The 23,548-nt window shown below is 52.8% G+C and overlaps 2 protein-coding genes across 4 annotated transcripts in view; one reads left to right on the forward strand and one right to left on the reverse strand.

Moving 5' to 3' along the window:
* Positions 1-1,265, forward strand: part of CAMK1G (calcium/calmodulin dependent protein kinase IG) — a 31,166-nt gene extending 29,901 nt beyond the window's left edge. For all 3 annotated transcript variants that reach the window (XM_017525551.2, XM_017525552.2, XM_017525550.2), the window contains exons 12-13: positions 119-246; positions 374-1,265. In XM_017525551.2, the coding sequence (XP_017381040.1) occupies positions 119-209 (91 nt within the window). In that variant the 3' untranslated portion in view covers positions 210-246; positions 374-1,265. The remainder of the gene's footprint in view (positions 1-118; positions 247-373) is intronic.
* A 905-nt stretch (positions 1,266-2,170) lies between these two features.
* The window catches only part of LAMB3 (laminin subunit beta 3), a 45,026-nt gene continuing 23,648 nt past the window's right edge, over positions 2,171-23,548 (reverse strand). Inside the window, exons 12-23 of the mRNA XM_017525548.2 lie at positions 16,843-17,039; positions 16,330-16,441; positions 15,120-15,498; positions 13,450-13,610; positions 13,103-13,323; positions 12,580-12,777; positions 12,124-12,268; positions 8,035-8,242; positions 7,494-7,635; positions 6,996-7,172; positions 5,710-5,863; positions 2,171-2,731 (exon numbers count right to left, since the gene is read on the reverse strand). Of these exons, the coding sequence (XP_017381037.1) occupies positions 2,595-2,731; positions 5,710-5,863; positions 6,996-7,172; positions 7,494-7,635; positions 8,035-8,242; positions 12,124-12,268; positions 12,580-12,777; positions 13,103-13,323; positions 13,450-13,610; positions 15,120-15,498; positions 16,330-16,441; positions 16,843-17,039 (2,231 nt within the window). The 3' untranslated portion in view covers positions 2,171-2,594. The remainder of the gene's footprint in view (positions 2,732-5,709; positions 5,864-6,995; positions 7,173-7,493; positions 7,636-8,034; positions 8,243-12,123; positions 12,269-12,579; positions 12,778-13,102; positions 13,324-13,449; positions 13,611-15,119; positions 15,499-16,329; positions 16,442-16,842; positions 17,040-23,548) is intronic.

Below are 23,548 nucleotides of genomic sequence, written 5' to 3' on the forward strand. Positions count from 1 at the left end.
ATGAGGGGAGAGCTGAGTGGATGGGACAGGCACAGAGAACTACCACCTCTGCCCTGCCCTACCAGTGCTTCTGCTCCCCTCAAATACTTCAAAGGTCGTTGCTTCATTTCCTTTCTAGGAACTTCAAATCGGAGGTCATGGTACCAGTTAAAACCAGCGGCAGCTCCCACTGCCGGGCAGGGCAGACTGGAGTCTGTCTCATCATGTGATCTCTGGAGCCTGTGCCTGTGTCACTGTAATTTTCAGGTGAGGAGGGTCACAGTGTGAGGCTTGGGGAGAGCTTCTGTCGCAGAAGAGAACTCCATGCCACAGTGTGAGTGGTGGGGTCTGAGGTGGCAGCCCCGCCCTCACTCTGAACCCCTTTCCCTCGCAGGAGAGATGTTCAGCTCCTCTGCTCTTTCAAACCTGGTGTCTATGTGGCAGAGGGAGGAAGGCAGAGCAAGTAGAGCAGAGCCTAGCAGGAGTGGCTTCTGGCCAGAAGCACCAGCCTGCTGCCACGGGGGCAGCCCCTCACAGGACGCCCAGGAGGGAGCCCCAAGGCATGGGCAGGAGGAGCGGTGCCTGCCAGCTTCCAGGTCTCCCTGACCTGCCTGCTCTATGCCCCCACACCCTACGTGCCGTGGCTCTGTGCAATGTACGTAGATAGCTCTCGCCCGGGTCTGTGCTGTTTGTCGTGAAAAGCTTAATGGGCTGGCCAGGCTGTGTCACCTTCTCCAAGCAAAGCCATAATGGAGCATCTTCCCAGACTCCCACACTGCACACACTCACTCCCACCTCTCCAGTCTCCATCCTCTTGGCCAGATTGGGCTCATTAATGTCGTTGCCTGCCCATCTGCATGAATGACAGGCAGCTCCCCATGGTGGTCTGCCTGTGAGCTCTTCAAGTTCTAATCCTTAACTTCAGGATTAGCTCCCAAGCGAGCTGAGACCCAGCCAGCCTGCTCCAGGCACACTTCTGGCCCCTCTCCCTGCCTCAATCTAAAAGCAGTGCCACACCCTCCAAAGTGGAATAGAAAGAAATTCATGAGTAAGGGCTGCAAGGAATTCTTACCCTGACCACATGCCCTCGTGCACACACCCCATTGAGTTAACATTGGAAGTTGACTATTTTAATGTCTGCCAGGAGTTCTAATCCTGCCTCTGTTCCCCTTTCTCTCCTTGAAAGTCCGGTGCACTGTTCTTGTCCTTCCCCAGTTTTCTCGCCCTCCACCCCTCCAGCTTCATGCTCAGTGTTGTGCTCAATAAAATGGACTTATTTTTCTCTATGAGGCTTTATTTGGTTCTTTCAAAGTTAGGAGTAGTTCAGGGACTTCTGAGCATGTCTGGAGTGCAGAGTGCATGGATGGCTGCGGTCAGCAAGGAACCAGCAGTTGCAGCTGAAGTACACACAGCAGCACATACAGTGCTACAGGCACCCAGGGACATGAGTTACACCATGGACTCATTACTTCTCACAACAACCTCTTGGGGCAGGTTCTGTTAGAACCCAGGCAGTCTGGCTTTAGCAGCCATTCTCTAAATGGCCACATTACATGAGCCTGAGTTTGACCCCCAGCTATGCCCCGACCTGCCATATCTGTGACCTTGGATAAGTTACTCAGCCTTTTGTGCCTTGGTTTCCTCACTTATCCAATGGGAATAGCAGTGCCGCCTGCCTCGTGAAATGATGCAGTTGATGTGCCCAGCCTAGTGGCCAATAAATAATTAAAATAACAATGATCAAGAAGTTAATGTAGATAAAATGTCTAGCACAGTGCCTGCTTGGGCCACAGTTAACACAAAAATGTCCACGCTATTCCAGATCACCTCTACCCCACCTGCCACACATATCCATTTACAACTTCTATTTAAGATCCCAAGAGACACAGATTCTAGTCTTAGTCCTGCCTCTGGAAGATGTGTGAATTTGGACTTTCCTTCCCTTCCCTGGATTTCTGTTTCCCCACCTGTTGAATCGCTGCTTAAAGATGAAAACTGCTTGTCTGGTCTCTCAAGGATAGGCTCCATCAGGTTCTTAGGAAGAGGAGTCCAGACTCCCTAAATCTGGGTGTCCAGCAAGCCAGGTGGAACAGAAGAGAGCAGACTATGGACTTGAACAGAAGAGGCCCCATGAACCCCAAACGGGAGGCAGAAACAGTAGCAGGAGTCTACCCAGTGAGGAGACAGGCTGTTTTTCCTCATTGAACCTCCAGGCTCTTTTCCAAAGATTTTTATTGGGCTTTTCATTTCCACATCACTTTCGTTAAGTTTTTGTGTTTGGTCCAGGATTCTGCCCCAGTGAAGAACTAAAGGCAGGGGATACTACCCAGCCCATCTTCCTTTAGTTGGGATACTGCCCAATTAAAACTTGAGAGCTTTTAGTTACAGTGGCATCCCAGTCGCCACCATCTCCGTCGGTCAAGTGTAACCGTCCCATTGGCTTAGGCTCAGCTGTAGCCCAGGGTAATCTTAATAGCTGCACACCAAGGGTGGTCCAGGCGGGGCTTTAGGCTGCATGAAAGTCTCCTGGAGACGTAAAGCATTCCAACCCAGTCTGCCCTCAACCAAAAGCAAAGGGGGCAGATGAGTGGGGCAAGGGGCTGGAAGCTGTAGCATCATTTGCAGGTGGCGTAATAGAGCACGCGCCCGTTGATGTGGTCACGGATCTGCTCCACACGCTTCTCCAGTCCTGTCAGGTCTGCTGAGCGCAGCATGATGGCTTCACTGCCTCGCAGCAGCTCCGACTCCATTTCTAAGGCAAATGGAACAGCAGCAGGAGGAGGAATCGATGGTGAGACTCCCAAAGACTCCCAGCCCTTCCTTCCCCTCCTGCTAACTGGAGGTAGCACGTGCAGAGGAATCCCCACCAGAGAAATCTGGCCTCTAAGGCAGTGGTGCCCCTCCAGCTTCATGCCTCTCCAGCCCGTTTCGCATGCTTAGAAACCTGGCAGGGGCCAAACCCAGCAGGCCCCCATTCATTATTATCCCTGGGTCCCTGATCCTCTGGGCTCAGTCGTCCCAGGCTAATGAGGGAGGCCACAGACACCAAGATTAGCAACCCAGTGCTGCTGGACTCAGACAGCTGCCATCCCACCAATGATCCTCAAGTGGGCACCTTGACAAAAAAGCTGGATGGGTGACCAGAATTCCTCCTCACTTTCCCTCCCCAAAATGCCGCTCCAGATAAATCTAGCCCTCCTCCTCCAGTTCATTCTCCATACCTCCACCAGATGATGCATGGAGGTTTGAAGAACTCTGTAAGTGACTCTGTCCAGCCTTCCCCCAGTAGGCAGGAGTCCCTCTGTCACATCTATGAGAGCTGGTACCCCGCCTCAGCCTGAACTTTTCAGGAATAGGAAGGAAGCAGGCACTGCCTCACAAAGTTCCAATTTTAGGCAGCTCTAGTTATGAAAAAAATCATCTTCTCATGAAGCCACAATCTGACTGCCTCTTGCTTCCACCTCTTGTCCCAGGTTTGTGTCCTGGGTGTGTAACAATGTACCTTCTCTGTTCTCACATGGAACCCTTCACATTTCTGAGGCTTTATTGTCTCCAGGTTAAATATCTCCAGTCTTTTCACCTATTCCTCATATGATAGAATTGCTGTGTTCCAGCCTGGTCACTCTCCCCATGATGGTTGCCGGTTTGTCAATATCCCTTCTAAAGATGTAGTAGCCATCACTTGAACACCATCCCCCAGCCGAGATCCTATCAGCAGAGTGTAACAGTGTTATTATTGGGTTGACACTCAGCCAGTAGATACCCATATGAACTCACAGGTTGATAAAATATTTAAACATGGCCATAGCGGTTGTTAAATAGCCACCATTCTGTTCCCTGGTACCCACCCTCAACCCGCCTCCCACCCCTGGTCAACACGTGATCTTCCCCCATTTTCCTGCAACTAAAGGTAAATTCCTGCAAGCACGTGCATTCCTGTTCCAAAGCTACAACCTAAGTCTTTTCTGGTTAGTGGCACGCCTCGCCAGCTGCTAAATAGTCTTACCTTCGGCCAGGCGCGGTGGCTCATGCCTGTAATCCCAGCATTTTGGGAGGCCGAGGCGGGCAGATCACGAGGTCAGGCGTTCAAGACCAGCCTGACCAACATGGTGAAACCCCATTGCTACTAAAAATACAAAAATTAGCCAGGTGTGGTAGTGTGTGCCTGTAATCCCAGCTGCTCAGGAGGCTGAGGCAGGAGAATCGCTTGAACCCAGGAGGTGGAGATTGCAGTGAGTAGCGATCATGCCACTGTACTCCAGCCTGGGCAACAGAGCAAGACTCTGCCTCAAAAAAAAAAAAAAAAATTGTCTTACCATCACCCCAAGCTATTACTCCCTTCACTTTGTGTTGCTTTGTGTTGGTTAGCTCTTTGGGATGCAGCAAGCATTGCTGGCTTATAACAAGCTTGTAGTTACTCAAAACTCTTGGGTCTTTTTCAGGTGAGTAACAACTCATATTTGCTCGTCACTTACCAGTAATAAAGTGGTTTGCAGTGGCATTAGCCACTGAGAAGCCAGGCTTCACCTGAGCTCTACATGTGGGTTTAAGCCCAAACAAGGCCAGAGCAGGAAGTTACTTTTCTCCTTATTTCATTTCATTTGTTAGTTTCAGTCCATCCTGCTGGACTTTTGCTGTTGCCTTAGAATACTGATTCTGTTACGTGGTGTCTTAATTATCTGTTGTCCGGAGACTTGATAAACAAATTCTTTATCTTCACACAAAGTACTAGATGAGCAGGGCAAGGAAAAGCGCTGACTTAGCCGCTGGCCCCTTCCCCTACGTCAGCTCCTGTCGCCCCACCGCTGGGCGAGGCTGGCCATGGCCTCAGGTTTATTCATCACCAACCCACCAGCCCAACCTTTTATGTGGTGCCCACCTGGCTACCCAACGAGACTTCTGCCAAACACTTGTGCTGCAATTCGGAGAAACTCTGTCTGTGGCTTTCACTGAACACGCCAGTCCAGCGACCCCATTATCGTATCTTAGAGACGGCTCTACTTCCCAGGAGCCCTGTTCTCCTTCCTGAGGAATCTTTGGAACCCTTTCAAAAGCTACTTTCATTATGTCTCTGTCATATTCAAAACCCTTGGATGTGCCCTACTGCCTTCAGAGCTATCTCCGCTCTTCATCCTCACACTGGAAGCCAGGCACAGGGACAGGTCGTGCTGACCCCAGGCCGCTCCTTACTGACCAGCTCCTCAGCAACCCTCCTCTCTTGTCCCTGTGTCAGAACTCACCTGTTCCGTTCCAATACCCTTGTGCTAATGTCCCTCCTCTTCCTAGAGCTTCTTCCCAGCCTTCATATCCTTCCAGGCCCATCTCAAATCTTCTTTTCTTACCCTCACTGAATATATCTCTCTCAAATTATTTACCCTCTGAACCCCGAGCTCTTATTATTCAAACCCTATCAGAGACCACCTCATCCTGTTAAATATAGTTCTATGCATCTTCAGCAGAAAGCAGTAGGAATAGAAAATGTGACCCCATTGTTAGCAATAATAGAAAAAATGGTCCTATTAATTGCAAGCTTTTTGAGAGCAGGCCAAGTCATGGGAACATCTCTGCATTCCCCAGCCTCATATGTACTAGATGCCCAGAAAACTCTAGTTTGATCTCACTCCCATAGCACAGCTGGCTCCAGTAAGAACGGGCTTCAGAAGCCTTGGGTTGGGTGGGACCATCCTTCACGGATGCCCAATAGTCCATGCCCCTGAACCATTCCCTCACCTTTCATCCTGTCCATCATCTCCATGGTCTCCCCAAACAGCTCCTCTGCCTCTGTCTTCACACTCTGGATCCGGGCACCCTGCTCACCCAGTATGGGACTTCGACCCAACCGGTCCTTCAGCTTAGCATACTTTTGCTTTATTATGTCAAATCCCTGAAAAAGGTAGAACAGTCTCAGTGTCGTTGTCATCATGCAAGGTCCTAAAGACCTGTGGCCAAAGCACTTAATAACCCCCAAATCAACATACAGTGGGAAGGCGTCTCCTATGAACCCCCAATAGCATTGGTTTTGCCTGTGAAAACCCCTGAGCCACAGACTGTGACCTAAACTTCCATGTTTCCCTCTTCCCATCTCCAGCTCTTGACATTTCCCACCTCACTTCCAGCACAACATCAGTCACATCATAGGATGTTAATATTAAGCTGTCACTTAATAGTATACATAGCAACTTGGTTGCTATGCCAGGATTGAAAGTGCCTACGTTCAGTGAGCCGAGATCATGCCACTGCACTCCAGCCTGGGCAACAAAAGTGAAACTCTGTCCCAAACAAAAAAAGAAAAGAAAGAAAGAAAGTGCCAATGTTCCAGGCCATGGGGGAAGCAGGTAGTGTGCTTGAGGCACTGAGAATGGGCTCTTTGCTCTTCTCTCTCATCTAATTCTGACAATCATGGAGCCCAGGTTAGGTTAAGCAAAGAGCATCTACCCAGGCTGGGGATCCAAGAGACAAGCTCTGGATCCAGTGTCAGGGGGCCTGCTTTGTAGATGAGTTTTAGGCCCGTGAACAAGTTACCACCTCATCTGTAAAAGGAGAGGGCCTGTAATATCCCAGCACTTTGATAGATCACGAGGTCAGGAAACTGAGACCATGATGGCCATCATGGTGAAAACCTGTCTCTACTAAAATACAAAAAATTAGCTGGGCATGGTAGCACACACTTGTAGTCCCAGCTACTTGGGAGGCTGAGGCAGAGGAATCACTTGAACCCAGGAGGCAGAGGTTGCAGTGAGCCGAGATCACACCATTGCATTCCAGCCTGGTGACAGAGCGAGACTCCGTCTCAAAAAAAAAAGGGAGAGGGACTGGCCTAGGTCATCTCCAATGTCCCTGAGCCAGCTATACTAAGGCAGTGAAGGGAATGCTTGGCCAGGTTTGGGTTCATTCAGAAACTGTTCTGTCATTCTAAGTGCTTTTGAGTTTGTGGTCTTATAAAGTGTGCAAAGTCCTCTCCTGCTCAGGACCCTCACTGGCTGTGCATCGCTGAGCTAACTCTGCCTTCTCTGTACCTTCTGGGCACTCATTGCCTGCTCGCTGGCACCTTCCGCAAGCCGCTGGGCCTGGACTGCCTGTGCCCCCTGCTGCCGGGCCTGGTGGCGGAGCTCTTCCATCCGTGTCCAGAAGTCACCCAGCTGCTTGGTCATGCTTGTCACCAGCTTTTCTGCTGGCCGCAGTACCTGCTGAACCTTTGTGGAAAGAGGGAGATCTGGCATGTGTGGTGGGTCTCATGGGTACGGGGTTCATCCCCATTTTTTCTCCAACTTATCAGGCAGTGAAAACCCTCTCCAACCAGAACAACCGCAACTGCCCAGCTCCCACCCCTGCCTTCTGCATCCCAGCCACAAGACCAGAAACTCCAAGGCCCAAAGCCAACCCAAAGGAGTGCCACCCTCCTCCAGAACTCCACCTCAGATTTCATCTATTGTCTTTCTGGCATCTTCTATGCCTGGTGCCTGAATTTTCCTGTTTATTCCCAAATATGGGTGGAGGAAGCCATCGCGCCTCACCTCAGCAACCCTGTCCTGGATAAGCCGAAGGGAGCGGCTGGTGCCTTGCATGGTGTCCTGCGCCTCCTGCAGTGCCACTGTGCCCTGCCGCAGGTTCCCAACCACATCCTCCACCTGGCCCTCCACTGCATGGGCTCGGCTCCTGGGTGAGAAAAGCAAGAGGGAGAGGAGACAGAGAATGAGTGAACAGTGCATCCATGCGTGGTTCAACTCACACACCAGTCCAAAAGCACACCCTTCCCAGCCAAGACCAAGAGCACCGGGAGTACTAACTCGGCAGCTTTAACGGCCCAGGACCCCACGAGGCAGACATGACGAATGTTCGCGCTATGCCTGAGACACCCTATGGGCACAGTTTCCAACATAGAAGACACAGTCATGCAAGTTAAGTTTAACCTGCACTCTGGACTGTGTGTGCCACTCCCCACCATGGTAAGCTCCTGTCTTCCAGCCCTCTGCACCCCTTTCCCAGAAACAGGGTTGAGGGGCAAATTGCCAGCCTAGTCCTGGGCAGAGAGAAGTTCAGGGCTCAAAGCCATACCTGGCTTCTTCGGCCTCGGCCTGCAGTCTGCGGGCCCTTGCAATGTCCTGCTTGGTCTGGGAGAGTACCAGGTCCACATTGGGGAGCCTGGCTGCAATGGCCTGGATCTCATTCATCTTCTGCAGAACAGTAGCCGAGTCTGTGGGCAGCCACAGGGCCAGCACAGCCTCGCTGACCTCCTGGATAGTGGCTGCATCAGTGTCAGGGTCTGGAAGGCGACCATGCATTAGATTGTGGGAACCCACTAGCCTCCCCAAAGGTCTGACGCCTCCCCTGGCTAAGCAGCACTCACAGAAGGCACACACGGTGGCCCCTCTACCGTGCTGCCCCAAGGGGCTGCTGCCCCCTCTCAACCAGACTTAGGTGCCTATTCTCTGGGAATTTCTGGGAATGCTGTAGGAGGATGACTGTCCTGTGCTCCGTGCTACAGAGGGAGGAGGAGGAGGGGTGTCGTCACAGCTGTGGCAACTAAGTGTCTGGTGCCACAGGAAGCTGCGGGCTGGGTAGAAGGAGGTGGTGCCAGACAGCTGGTACTGAACAATGTCTGCAGCACATCCACAATCAGCCCTAAATTGGGAAGAGTGTCCAGAAACTGGAGCTGCTTCCTTGGCAAAAAGACCCCCTCCCTCCACCCCGCCTCAGGCCAGACGGCTCATTTTTGCAAAAGCAAATAAGAATGATCAGGTCTTTGCTGGAATGTCACCTTCACAGGGAGGCCAACCACGGCCATCCCATCTAGAACTGCAACCTCCACCCTAGACTGCGGCACACCTTACCCTCCCTCCCCGCCTCATCTTTCTCTCCAGCACTTGCACACCCATGTGCCAAACACTGTACTCATGGGACTGGCTTTGTGGTCTCTTTTCCTCTGGAATGTAAGCTCTATAAGGGCAGGGACTGGGTTTTGTCCACAGTTACATCCCCAGACCCCAGCAAGGCGCCTGGCACTTGGAAGTCCTCGTGCGTGTACAGTGAATGAATGATTGACAGGGCTCCAGGTCCAGATCTTGTTTTACTGCTCAAGCCACCTGGGCAAGTCAAGTGGCTCCTCTGTGCTCAGTTTCCTGGCGTGTGAAAAAGGAATATCAATCCCCAACCTGAAGATACAGCATGAAACAATCTATTCGCAAGAGTTGTTACAAACCAACTCTGGGCCAGCAAGTAAGATCAGAAGTACAGAGATGATATCTCCTCCCCATCTCTCCCAATTTGCTTTTACAGATTTCACTGGTATTATGTTAAGGAGGGGGGCACCCACTCACCCAGATGGTTTCCTCTGGGACCTGAACTCCTCTGGGGACCCAGGCCCAGCCTTACTCTACAACTAGAGGATGCTGGCTAGCTACACAGATCCCATTCCCTGCCCCGTCCCATGCCACGGGAAAAGACACTCTGGAGGGAGGAAGCCATGCTTATTCATTGCTGTGTCCCTCGGGCTTGCATGTAGCAGCACACTGCAGGAGCCCAAGGTGTATCTGTGGTTGAGTTTCACTAAGTGGGTTTATCCCAGCAACAAGGTTTCATAAAGACCATCCTCACAGAGATCATCAACCTCTCACTTAACCTAGTGTCCTAGAGTCCTACTCTCAAAACAAGGCTTCACATGCACCTTCCCCAGAAAGCCTTCTGGGATGAGCACATCCCCACCTAGATCTGACCCTTCCTTTACTCTGCACCACTTCAGCTGCACCCTCAGGCTCAATCTGCATGACACTCAGTTGCAGGGCCTTCTGGGTCTCAGGATGGGCTCAGTAAATATTTACTGCTTTGAGCAAAAGCATGGAAGGAGTTGAGCCTACAGATCAAATTAAACTCAGTCCCTGCCTTTATGGAGCTGGAAATCCAATGGAAGACAGGCACGTGAACTAGGAAGTACAGCTTTGAGTGAGTGGAGTAAGCACAGTGCCAGGATGGCCATGGGAGCGGCCCCCAGCACAATCTGATAGGTCCAGGGAGCCTGCCTGGAGGGTGGGATGCCTAGGAGGGTTCCTAGAGGATGAGCAGGAGCTGGCCCGGTCAGCAGAGGTGGGAGAGGGGAGACAATCCAGAGAGAGGAAGAACATTTGCAAAGGCAAGAGGCCGGAGAGTGTGCTTGTGTGTGCTCGCATGTGTGTATGCATGTGTGTGTCCATGCCGTCATGCAATAGGGTGTGGATGACAGAGCCAGACCATTAGGCTTGAAGCCTACAGGCACCACTGCCAAGTTGGATGCCTTTAGGCAAGTTGCTTAACCTCTCTGTGCCTAGATTACTTGTGTGCAAAGTGGAAGTAATAATAGTACTGAGCTCATGTAGTCAGGAATAAATGAGGTAATACATGCAAAGCACTTGGAGTAATGCCTGGACCGAGTTAGAACTTAATAAGCCTTAACTATTCATTTTGTCAATTCTGTTTGAAGAACTGGGAAAGGCGGTGTTTCTTCCTCCCTCCACAGACTTTCAACTCTCCCTCCCACACCATGACCCTACATCCAACAGCAGCCAGTGCTCAGTGGCTTCTGTACCAGGACTCTGGAGCCCCGAGTCTGAGCCCACCACTACAGAAAATTTTCCTGCGTCCCCCTGACTGGGGCCAGGCCTCTCTCAGGCCCTTCTCTCTGACCTTGGACTCATCATAAGACTTGATTTGAGAACAAGTATAAGAGAGAGAGCAAAGGGGCCTGGCAGCTCCCTGCCTGTTCACGTGAGCCTCGGCTGCACCCAGCAGGAGAGAATTCTGACCCACTTCCCACTCCCTGAGGCCAGAGCCCTGGCTGACATTAATGTAGGATGAATGGCCATTCAGTCTCACTGGACTTGACTTGGGGTAAGACTCCCTTATCCATGAGCCTAAGCCCCACACCTTGACCTGCCCCTGTGCACAATCTCCCTACATCCCCAGGTAACATTCCGCCCCCCCCGCCCCTACCCGTGTGGGCCTTATGCAAATCATGAGACCTCAGAAGAACTTTCCTGTTCCTCTCTGGCCTGCCATCTGCACTCAGGAGGGGACTTTCGATCTGGGACAAAAACACTATAATAGTAGCAAGAAGAGCCACTGTCATTACACCAAGCCCTGGGCTCGTATTAACTGGGCTCCCAGCCAGGCAAATTTCCTGGCAGGAACCAGAAATCTAACAATATCAACTCTTGTTCCTGAGGCACCTTTCCTTTTTCAAAACACATTTTATATCAGTTATTTGAGTCTCAGAATAAACTTGTGAAATACTACCATCCCTGTTTATAGAAGCAAAAGATGAGGCAAAGAGAAAAGCAGCCTGCCCAATGTCACCCGAGTCTCCTGGGTCCTGTTTAGGGATCTTTCCATTGCTCAGCCCTTCCTCACTCCCCAGGGCAGTGAGGATGGGGATCTGGTTCATTTATTCATGCCACCAATGTCAGACGCCTTTCTGTGTCTGGCCTGATGACACAGTGGTCAACAAGACAGACAACCATCCTTGCCCTCCCGGCGTTCCCATTCTAGTGGAGTGACAATCCACTTGTAGACAACTGAATGAGGGTGAGTAGTGAGAGGAAGATACGACACTGAAGGGGAATGGGGGAGGACAGGGGACAAGCAGATCAGGTAGTCAGGGAACATCTCTCTGGAGAGATGACCCAGAGGACAAGAAGCAGCAACCCTGGAAGGAGGATTCCAGGTAGAGAAAGGGCAAATAAACACCCTTGAAGCAGGCAAGAGCCTGAGACGTTCAAGGACAGCCAGTGAGTAAAGCAGACAGGAGTCCAAGGTCACTCCCAGGAGATGGACAGAGGCCAGGCTCTGCAGGCATGGTAGGAGTTGAGAGCTCACTCCAACAACAAGGTGAAGCCACTGAGGGATTTTAAGCAGGAGAGAGATGTGATCTGACTTATACATTTTAAAAGAGCTACTTCAGCTGTTATGTTGAGAATGAGAATGGGTCACGAGGGAGCGGAGTAGGTGGGGAAGGGCAGACAGGAGAACAGGAAGGTTATGGCCATGGTGCCGACAGAGGAGGAGGCCTGCAGCAAGGTGTCGCAGGCCTGCGGGGAGGGAGGGAGGGCTGAATGTGGGAATGAGGGACAGGTAGGAGTGGAACAGCAGCCAAGGTGGTGGTGGACCCAGGCTCACCTGTGAGGAAATCCCGGACCTGCTGGATGAGGAGCCGTGTGCGTCTGATGTCTTCCTCCATCTGGGAGCGGCTGGTGCTCATCTGGGTCTCCAGGCGCTGGGCAGTGGACTGAATCTGTGAGGCAGATTCCTCGGCTGCCCTGATCTGTTGACACACACTTTAGGTCAGAAGGGGTAAGGCCCCAAGGGAACGTCTCAGCAGCCCCAGGATTCTGTGGCTCAACATCTATGCCAAGACCTACCTAGGAAGCATTTGTAACCAACCCAGTTTATATGTGGATGTCCAATAAAAGAAAAAGAACTATTTTACACTTGCTGTAAAGCAGTTTACACTGCCTTGAGCAGATCGCCTAACGTCTCTGGGCTTTAGTGTAAAATGGGAACTCTGACTTGCCCGGGGGCTCTATTCTGTCTGCCTCCTCCCTCGTGTGCCCACCACACCTCGGCCGCACTTACCATCTGCCTGGTCTGCTGGAGCTGGGCATTGAAGACCTGCAGCTGCTTAGCCACCTGCCCCGCCGTCAAGAAGGCCCCACTGGCCCTGGGAAGGACACCTTTGCAGTGGGAGCCACAGGCTGTGCCATTGTTTTGGGGACACAGCTCACCAGGGCATGATCCTGGGGTGCAAGCCATCTGCCTGGAACTGCCACAGAGCTGTGGAGAGATGCAGGTGTCAAAGAGGCTACCCAAAGCCCCTCAACAACCAATCCCACCCCACACCTGGGAAACCAACAGCCAGACATCTCCACGACAACCGAGCACCAGAAACAGCTAGACAGCTCCATGACAACCGAGCACCAAAAACTGGTTTCCTTGGCAACCACTGAGCTCACAGTGAGCAGCACAAGGGTCAGGATGGCTGTGGGAGTAGGGTTCTCCCAGGGGCAGGTCTGCCCTAATGGGAAGCAGGCAGCAGCAGTTGGTGTGTGACAAGCTGGGGTAGGGGCTCCAGGAAGTGGGACTCCATGCCCCAAGTCACCTTGTTGAAGGTAGGTGTCAGGTTAGGCAAGGAAGACATCTCCAGCCTCAGGGCCTCAAGCTGGGGGCCGCCGGCGCCTCCTCCTCCTCCCGCCTGCTGCTGCAGCCTCTCTGCCTCTCTCCGGCTGTCCCTGAGCTGGTGCAAAAGGCGTGAGCTGTCGGAGACCTGCTGAGCAGCCCGGGCTGACTGCTTGGAGGCTGTGGTCAGCATCCGGAAGGCTCCTGCGGCGAGAAGGATGAGAAGAGCGGGGAACGGAGATGGAGGAGGAGCAGGAGGGAGAGGGGGTGGCGTGCCCAGGACCACGGCAGTGCCCATGCCTGGAGCTGTCCGGGTGCCCCTCTCCTCACCTGAAGGATCAGCACTGCTTATTTTTTCAAACTGCTCCCTCTTCCTCTGATACATAAAGAGGAGACCATTGAAGCTTCTGTCCAGACTCTCTAGGTCTCCCAGGAGGGACAACGTTTCCTCCTCTAGGGGCAGATCAGGCTGCAGGCCCTGGAGAGTTCGCCTAAAAAGGGAGAGGAGCTTACACTACCATACAGGAGGAGTTTTGCCTCCCCAGAGCTGCCATCCCCTTAGAGAAACTGCTACTGAGTGAGAACAAACAGAGGCCTTGAGCAAAGGCAACAGAACAGAGAATCCACAGGCTAAGCATCTTCCGCGGGACAGAGGTCGGCAGCCAGCACCACCTTTCTCTGTCCAGCTGTGGGTGGAGCCACAAAACTCTCCTCCCTTGACTTCTGAGACCCAACATTCCCAATTCTCCTCCCCTTCTTCCAGCTCCTGGCTTCCATGAGGAGCACTGCCCTGATGCTCTCCTCCTTCACTCTCCACAGGCTGGCTTCAGCCACCACCTGCACAGCTGTAGCTCCAAAATCTAGACCCCATCACTGCTGCCAGCTGGTCATCCCCCACCACCAAAGAAGGCTCAGGGTTCTCCTCCCAGGCCCACGGGCACTGAGCTCTCAGAGAGTCCTCTCTCCCCATGCCCTTTGCAGCTCCACCAACCCAACCACCAGCTCCCTCCTCCAAGCCTCACATTCCACACCTCTAGGCTTTGATCAGGCACAGAATGCAGTTCCATGGAATGCCCCACCATGCCTGCGTTTCCAACCTACTGGACCCGGTGGACTGACTGCCCAAATCTGACTTAGGTCAGAAGGCACCTCTGTGAAGCCTGCCATGACACGTTAAAACATGCGTCACATTATAGTTTACCATTTATACGTCATTCTCCCCAATGCGAGCTTCTTGAGGGCAAAGACTATGCCATATTAATTTCAATAGCCCCGATGCCTTGTACAATGCTTGGTTCATGAAAGATGCTCTAAAATTATGTAAAGTGAATGAATGAAAGAAAAAGAATGAATGAATGAACCCTAATATTTGCTTGACTGCCTTGGCCGAGCCCCCAGCTAGAAGCTCTAGCTCATTGTAAGTCATGGAGCCTCCTTTTTCATTCTTGTCAGGCTGCCTTTTCCCTCCCTGCCACTCACACACCTGGATGGCTCTGTGCACCGTCAGAAAGCCAGTGCTCAGGGAATGCAAGCTAATTTATAGAAGCTCCAGAACAGAGTCTCACTAACAAGGTGCCTCTGCTGGTGGGATGGGGGTGTGGGTGGGACCACTTGCATTCCAAAGGCACATGTGAGTTATTTTTAGAGCCCCTGCCTCTCGGATGCCCTCCGCCAGGGTGACTAATCCAGAGCTGACTCTCCCACGGGCAGCACTGGGCACTTGAAACAGCGCTGGGCTTGGGCTCCTGGGCTGTGTTCTGAGTCCCAGCTCTGCGCTTCCGTGGCCACATGGCTCTGGCACATCACCATCTCTGCCTGTTTTCTCATCTGCAAAACGACACCAACCTCACAGGACGGTTGTGATGGTTGAAAGAGACAGTGCCATGAAAATGCATTTAAACGGTAATGTGCTGTATAAATGTAAGGAAGGACCAGTGTGCCCCGTATGGGAACCCAAGGGGCATAATTCTTCCATGTGCTTGGCAGGGAAAGTGAATTACCTGAGGGAGAGGATGGCACTGGCCACCTGAGCCACCTCCTGCTCTGTGACTGCAGCGCTGCTAAGAACTGCTCGGATCTGCTCAATCTTATTCTGTGCATCTAGGAAGCGGGAGGCCAGGCCAGGGTCCTCCAGCCCCGGCCCTGACCACAGGCTGGCAGTGGCATTGCGGAGGCTGCCAAGGCGCAGGGCCTGCTCCCGGAGGGTTGCATCATAGTCCTGGAAGCAAGGGTGGCAGGATACGCACACCGGGTAGTGGTCGCAGTAGCCTCGCTGGCACTGGTCACAGCGGGGCCCGGTCAAGCCAGGGCGGCAGAGACAGCGGCCCGATGCCTTGTCGCAGCCTGGGCCCTCAGTTCCCCGGAAGTCACAGTCACAGGCTAGGGCCAAGAAAAATGACAGTCAGCGACGGGGTCAGGAAGAGAGAGACGCAGCTGTTGGGGAGAGCCCTGAAAAGGGGGTCGGACCTGAGGCTCTACACGACTTAGAATAACAGAAGTCGCAGCCAGAATAAAAACCAAGGTAACAGCTGCAGTGAAGGCGAACGCTTACTTGGCAGCTGCCATGTGCCAGGCACCACTCAGAGTCACGCACACACTAACTCATTTGATCTTCATGCCGCTCTGGGAGCTAGCACTCTTGTTTCCCCACTTCTTCTAGATGAGGCAACTGAGGGACAGAGAGGTTAAATACAGCATGCCTCTTCCTCAAAGGAGGAAACCGAGTCTAAAGAGGGGAAGCATCTCCCTCAAAGTCACTCAGCAAGGCAGGGGCAGAGCTGGGGCCGGAATCTCGTCTGCACACTTGAAGGCCTGTGCGCCTCTGGTGACATCAAACCGGCGTCCTGGGAAATGACAGCCTTTCCCCTCAGGACTCCCTTCCTCCCTCTATGAAGAGGAAAGAAACAGCCGCCCCTTCTTGCTGCTGCCCTGGAGATGGCTTCTGGGAAATGTTCCCTTTCTCAGGGAAGTGGGGAGCAAAGCAACCAGCATGTCATGGGAACACAGGGACAGCGGGGCATAGGCCCGCTTCAGGGGCTTACAGCCCACGCCAACTGGCTGCAGCATGTGCACTCACAGGGGTGCCCAGGCCCATACCACAGGCACCACTACGGGATGTCCTGCACTGCTACAGACCCACACGCCCCACCACATGCCCACCACGTGCTCGGCCCCCTCAGCCTCAGCGTCCTCCAGGCTTTGAGCACACACCTCGGCATCCTGCGGCTGCGTCTCCATAGGTCCGGTCTGGACACTGGCGGATGGCTGCAGCGCTGCACGTCAGGCCACCATAGCCTTCCCGACAGGGGCACTGCCCTGTGAACTGCATGGGGAGAGCAGCGTCAGTGGACCCTGCCTCACAGCCTCTGCCTTACCCTGGTGTGAAGGACTAAGTCCTAGATTCTCAGTCCACAGGTAGAATCCAGGGCTCGTGGCCACCTCCAGAGCTCCTGTGCCCACAAAACAAGGGCTCCCACTCAGAGATGAGCCTTGAAGTCAAGGCCCAGAGGGGCCCTTCAGAAGGTGTGGTGCATATGGCATTACTGACGGCCAAGAGCCACAGAGGGAGGGACAACTGGTGGCTTCCCCAAAGGAGAATGGGGACAGAAGCAGCCCAGCCTGACGGGGGAGAGGCCCGGAAGCGCAGCACGGAGGGGCAGCAGAGAGCCTTGTGTGGAGGACCCCTCTCCCACTGAGGGCCCCCGGGCCGCCCTCACTTCATACCTGGTTGCACTGGGGGCTGAGGGAGTTGTGCAAGTCGCAGGCACATGGCTCACAGCCCTGGCCACTGGCCAGCTTCCAGTGGTAGGGACCACACTGGTCACATTTGGAGCCCACCACGTTGGGCAGACACAGGCAGCGCCCACTCTCCTCGTCACACGGCATGTCCCTCCGGGACCCCAGGATGCTACAGTCACAGCCTGCAGGAGGAGAGCTGCTGAGCTCGGGCAGACACACCACGAAAAACTCACCCCCAGAGGACACACATCCAGGCAGGGGCCCCGCCTGGGAAAAGAACTGGGCAGGGCCGTTCCCTGCAGATGACATGGCTGACTCACAGGACCCCTGCGCTGTTGCACCAGTTCCAGCCACCTTGCAGCTCAGCACCCGCCTGCCCACCCTCCATCTGGCTGACTCAGTCCCACCTTCCAACCCGGGCCTGTGCTGCCACTTGCTGGAGGTCAGTGGCACAGCAGCTGGCTCTGGGGAAGAGGGCAAGAAGTCTGGATTCCTGGCACACCCAGGACTGTCTGGGCACACCCCCTCTGTCTACCCTGCAATGGGATTTGAAATACCCTAGCTTGAGGTTGGCTGTACTGAATACATTTTAAACAATCCTGCTCACTCCATTTTGCCCACCCTGAGCTATGTAGGGCACTCTGTTCTGAGAGCTTGTGGCCTGAGACACCTGGCATCTTTGCAGCCAATTTTCTGAGAAGCAGGGTCCACTGGCTCATACATCTTGTACCTGCAACTGTGTGTAACTGCTACCCCACATCCTGAGTGAAAAACAACTTTAAATGGAATTCGTTGTTAGGCACCCTCCCCCTTCCCCTAACCTGCTCCTTCTGCTTCTGTGATAATCTGCTCACCGCCCCCTGACCCTAAACTGGTATAACAATGTTGACCGCCCTTTGTTCATGGCCGAGAGGTTTGAGCGCTAGCTGACTCTCGGACGCCGGCCATTGAGGGCAGACTCTCAACAAACTCAGCGCATGGCGCCTCTGTTTAAACTCGTTTGGGTTTAACATTTGGAGGCCCCAGCAAGATATTATATCACCACCAGGCACAGACTAGGCTCACTCCAGACCTCCCCAGATGAATGGTGAATTATACAAGATGTGCCCCCTGAGACGTTCCAGGGCCCCGTAGGTCACCGTCTCCAGAGAGGAACAGACCGACCACCGCCGCTGCCCACAGAATTTGGTGCTGAGTCCATTGTCTCAGGTCCCAGGAAGGCAAATCAGACATGACTCTGCTCTGCCTGGTTTCTGGTTTCTGGAAGGGACAAGCCCTGACAGGGGCACCCCTTCATTGATCCTGTCCAAAATCCAGGATGCTGGAGGATAGGACCACGGGTCATTGAATTTGTCTGCTTAATGACAACTGTATTAGCCTCTGAATGAGTGTACGTGTGCATGTGTAGATTGAATGAGGAGGCCAAGGGCCTGCCCTTGGACCTCCAATTTGTGGCTCCACGGTGAACAACTATGGAGTCCGAGAGCGCCCCTACCTGCATGTCCGTAGTGACCTCATATGGCTTAGGGTGGTATTGGGCTCCACTCAGACCCCATCCTTGTCGTGGGTTTATACTGACCCACCGATGCTAAAAGGCACCTAAATTCCTGTAAGGGAAGCGGCCAGGAGGGCATCTGAGTGGTCCCTCATGGGGCACCCCTTCCCCATTTCTGTGTGTCCTCTGTCTTAGTGCCGTAAGTCTGGCAGCCGATATTGTCCCAGGCAGCTGGGGAGAAACTTTTTCTCTACTATCAGTAGACACCTCCTGCCCCCCTGGGACAGTGGCTCTTGTCTGGCGTCTGGGATGGTCGTCTAAAAATTGTCTGTACTGTTTCAAAACCATTAAGTGCTGCTATGGATTAGATTGTGAACCTCACCCTTATTGACTGGAAGTTCTGGCACCATAGAGACTGCTGCCAAGTGGACTGTCACAGTCCCCGGTCATACGTCTGGCTGCCCCCCACTGTGAATAGGTGGCAAATCCAAAACAGCCACTGCTGACTTGCTGGCACACCTGTTCTGCCACCCAAACACTTTCCCCAGCCGTCTCAGGCTTGCTGAGTCATATGTAAGGCGAGCTTTCGCTCTTCCAAACTCCTTCCTAGCCCTTCCCAGTGAACTCTGGTACCCGGTGGACCCGCAATCTAATACCAAATACCCCCCCAGACCGCGTCCATGCCCCGTACCACTGAAATCCCTCATTCTCACCAGGGACAGATACTGCAGGACCTGGCCCTTATGGCTCTCCTCTCTTCCCTCACTGAGAGAGCAAAATTCGAACTCGAGGCTTTCGACAAGTGGAGGCACCAGAGGTACCCTGGTTATAGACGCAGAGGAAGGCAGGCATCAGCCCAGTATTTCATCTGATTCTTCCATGTGGCAAGCAGCTTTAGCCCTGGCCCTTTTTGTTCTCTATTTGGTTATAATCCTTCTGGCTTGTAGGTTCTCTCAACTATCCTTTCCTGGCTGAGAATTTCTGCCCATGTTGGGTATAATTTTCTCTTGTAAGCCAAGACGGGAAATGCACCCTCCTGTTCCCATCCTCAGCCACCTACTCCTTTACAATGTATGCTTTAACTTTTCCCTGGGTTTCACAGGTGATTATGGAGTTCACCTCTCAAAAGGCTGACTCCACACCCTGTGTAAACTAGAATGGCCAGCTTTTAATGTGGAGTGGGTGGACTCAGGGTCACTGGACCCTAATGTGTCCGGGCTGTTTGGAGGGCAGTTACGGGAAATCCAGCCCCCCGGCCCAGTTCCCGTACATTGATCAGCGGCTACACTTGCTTCTTAACTCACCGCCGTGGCTCTGATCCTGCTTCTAAAATACTCCTTAACCGCACCACTCGGTCGCTGCCCTCTTCAGCTGCAGCCCCTCCAGTTCTGCCTCCGTCTGAGGAGGATGAAGTTCTTCCCCTCCTTCCCCCGCCTTACAAGCCAGCAGCCCCAGCAGGGTCACCCACTATTACTTCTTCTGTTCCCCCTGCCGCATCACCGCCTGTGCCTTTCAGACTCCAGCCACAACAGGGAGAGGGGGCTATCCCCCCTCCCCCTAAGGGAAGCACTGCCTTCGGCTGGTGGTGAGCTAGCAGCCCCATTTTTGGTTTATGTCCCATTTCTACCTCTAACTTGTGTAACTGAAAAGCTCAGAACCTGCCGTTTTCTGAAAAACCCCAGGCTCTGACCTCTCTGGTGGAATCCATACTTCAGACTCATCGTCCTACCTGGGACGACTGTCAGCAAATCCTCCTCACCCTTTTTACCATGGAGGAGAGGGACCATATCCGCAGAGAAGCGTGAAAGCATTTCCTCTCCTCCACTGGTCAGCCTGAAGAGGAAGCCAGAGGCCAGTTGGAGGAAGTCTTCCCTACCAGCAGACCAAACTGGGAACCCAATTCCTCGGGGTGGAGGCAGGCTTAGGACAACTTTCACTGGCATCTACTCACGGGCATTCAGGGAGTTGCATGAAAACCCATGAATTTATCCAAGACCACGGAAGTGGTCCCGGGGGCTGATGAGTCTGCTGGGACGTTCTTGGGACGTCTCCAGGAGGCCTCTCGCATTTACACCCCATTTGATCCGGCAGCTCCCACAAATAACTGTGCTTTAAATTTGGCTTTTGTGGCTCAGGCAGCCCCCAGACATCCAGAAAAAAATTACAAAAATTAGAAGGATTTAGTGACATGAACATCACACAACTTTTAGAAATAGCCCAGAAGGTGTTTGATAATAGAGAAAATGCTGCTGACAAAGCTTCCAAGAGACAGGCAAAAATTTTGGTGACTGCCCTCCAGGAGACATGGCAGAGACCCCCTTCCCAACAAATCAACAAGAAAGACAAGGGCCATCATCACTTGGGGGCCCAAACCCCACTACAGCAAGATCAGTGTGCTTACTGCAGACAAACTGGACACTGGAAAAATTAATGTCCCCTAAGAGAGAAACCGAGACTAAAGACACTCCTAGCCATGGAGGAGCTAGAAGATTGACGGGGCCGGGGCTCATTTTCGCTTGGCCCCCCGGAGCCCATGGTTACCGCCACAGTAGGGGTCACCCTGTAAAATTTTTAATTGACACCTGAGCAGAACGCTTGGTATTAAAAAACACCTTTGGGCCAAGTCACTAATACAAAAGTAGCAGTTCAAGGAGCCACAGGAACTGTTTGCAAATACTGAGTCACGCAAACCCGAGAAGTAAATTTAGATCACAAAAAAGTAACTCATTCCTTTTTGGTAGTCCCAGAGTGCCCATATCCCTGATGGAAAGAGACCTTCTCCATAAACTGCAAGCCTCTATCTCTTTGTCGACTCAGGAAACACACCTAACCTTAGAGAACCAGGACTCATCAACCACCCACCTCTTAGTAACAACCCCCTTGTCGGAGGAATATCTCCTGGTTCTAAGCTCCCCAACCATGGCCTTGGAGAACAACTCCCTTATGTTGGAATTGCAGGCCCAGTTTCCTCATGTTTAGGCGGAATCAAACCCCCGAGGACTGGCAAAACACCATGCCCCCATAACTGTAGAACTATTGGCCACAGCTCTACCGGTACAAGTAAAGCAGTTCCCCATGAGCCAAAAGGCCAGGGAAGGCATGAGTCCCCATATCCAGCGACTACTGCAGGCAAATATTTTAAGACCATGCAAGTCGGCCTGGAATACTCTGGTCCTGCCAGTGAAAATGCCTGGCACCAATGACTATCGGTCAGTCCAGGATTTACGGGAGGTTAACAAGTGGACAATCACTGTACATCCGACTGTCCCAAACCCGTACACCCTCCTCAGCCTACTCACGCCAAACCAGACAGTATACACTGCCTTGGACTTGAAGGGTGCTTTATTTACCATCCCTCTGGCCCCTAACTGCCAGCCAATCTTTGTCTTTGAATGGACAGATCCAAACTCAGGAGATACTACCCAGGTAACTTGGACCTGATTACCCCAGGGGTTCAAAAATTCTCCCACCCTTTTTGGAGATGCTCTCCAATGGGACCTAATGCCTTTTCGGGCCAATCATCCAGACTGCACCTTGCTCCAATATGTAGATGACCTACTGCTGGCCATGGAAATGGCTGACAGTTGCTTACAACATACAAAAGACTTTTTATCCATCCTCCAAGGACTTGGATACCAAGTCTCAGCAAAAAAGGCCCAAATCTGCCCCTAAAAGGTATCTTATTTAGGATACAAGCTCACCCAGGGAAAGCGGGCATTTTCCAATGCTCGGAAACTGGCTGTCTTGCAGATCCCAACCCCAACCACAAAAAAACATGTGCGGGAATTCCTGGGGGCCACAGAATACTGCCACCTCTGGATTCCGGGGTTTGCAGAAATTGCCAAACCCCTCTGCACCACAGCCAGTGGGAGTGGGGAATTGATCTGGACTGAAACAGAGGAACAGGTCTTTCAAAACCTAAAAAAGGCTCTCACTGAAGCACCAGCTTTGGCACTGCTGGACATGTCAAAACCTTCCCACCTGTTTGTCCATGAAAGCAAGGGCATGGTCAAGGGGGTCCTCACTCAGACCCTGGGACCATGGCAAATGGCCAGCTGCCTACCTATCAAAAAGATTGGACCCAGAGGCCTCAGGTTGGCCAAGCTGCCTGTGAGCAGTGGCAGCTACTGCAAGCTTGGTCTGGGAAGCCAATAAGTTAACCCTGGGCCAAGAATTGGCCCTTACAGCACCCCATGCCATGGAAATCCTGCTCAGAAGGACCTCGGGAAAATAGATGTCAAACTCACAAATCCTACAGTACCAGAGCCTGTTACTGGACCAGCCCAGGCTAACTTTCCATCCTGCGTGGTGCTGAAATCCAGCAACCTTGCCCCCCGACCCGGAGCTCTCTGCTCCCATCCATGACTGCCAGGAAATACTAGAGGTCACAGAAACTTGCAGGATACCCCTCTAAAACAAGTGGATGCCACTTTGTTCACCGATGGAAGCAGCTTCATCAACCAGGGGGTGCGCAAGGCCGGCGCAGCTGTCACAACCGAGACCGATATTATTTGGACTCAAGCACTACCGGTTGGCAGCCCCGCACAGAAGGCTAAATTAACAGCCCTCACCCAGGTTAGGCAAAAGACAAGCGGGTTTAACATTTGGAGGCTGTCCCCCACTGTAAAATGGTAAACCCGAGTGAGTTTAAACAGAAGCGCCTTGCACTGAGTTTGTTGCGAGTCTGCCCTCAATGGCCGGCATCCGAGAGTCAGCCAGAGCTCAAGCCTCTCGGCCACGAACAAGGGGCGGTCAACATTGTTATACCAGTTTAGGGTCGGGGGCGGTGAGCAGATCATTACAGAAGCAGAAGGAGCAGGTTAGGGGAAGCGGGGGCTGTCTTACAACGAATTCCATTTAAAGTTGTTTTTCACTCAGGATGTGGGGTAGCAGTTACACACAGTTGCAGGTACGAGATGTATGAGCCAGTGGGCCCTGCTTCTCAGAAAATTGGCTACAAAGATGCCAGGTGTCTCAGGCCACAAGCTCTCAGAACAGAGTGCCCTACATAGCTCAGGGTGGGCAAAATGGAGTGAGCAGGATTGTTTAAAATGTATTAATCACAGCCAAGGTAGGATATTTCAACAGGATCCCTGCGCTGTCGCACCAGTTCCAGCCACCTGGTAGCTCAGCACCTGCCTACCCACCCTCCATCTGGCTCAGTCCCACCTTCCAACCTGGGCCTGTGCTGCCACC

The sequence above is a fragment of the Cebus imitator genome, unplaced genomic scaffold (genome assembly GCF_001604975.1).
Source record: "Cebus imitator isolate Cc_AM_T3 unplaced genomic scaffold, Cebus_imitator-1.0 Scaffold38, whole genome shotgun sequence".
Classification (NCBI taxonomy): Eukaryota; Metazoa; Chordata; class Mammalia; order Primates; family Cebidae; genus Cebus; species Cebus imitator.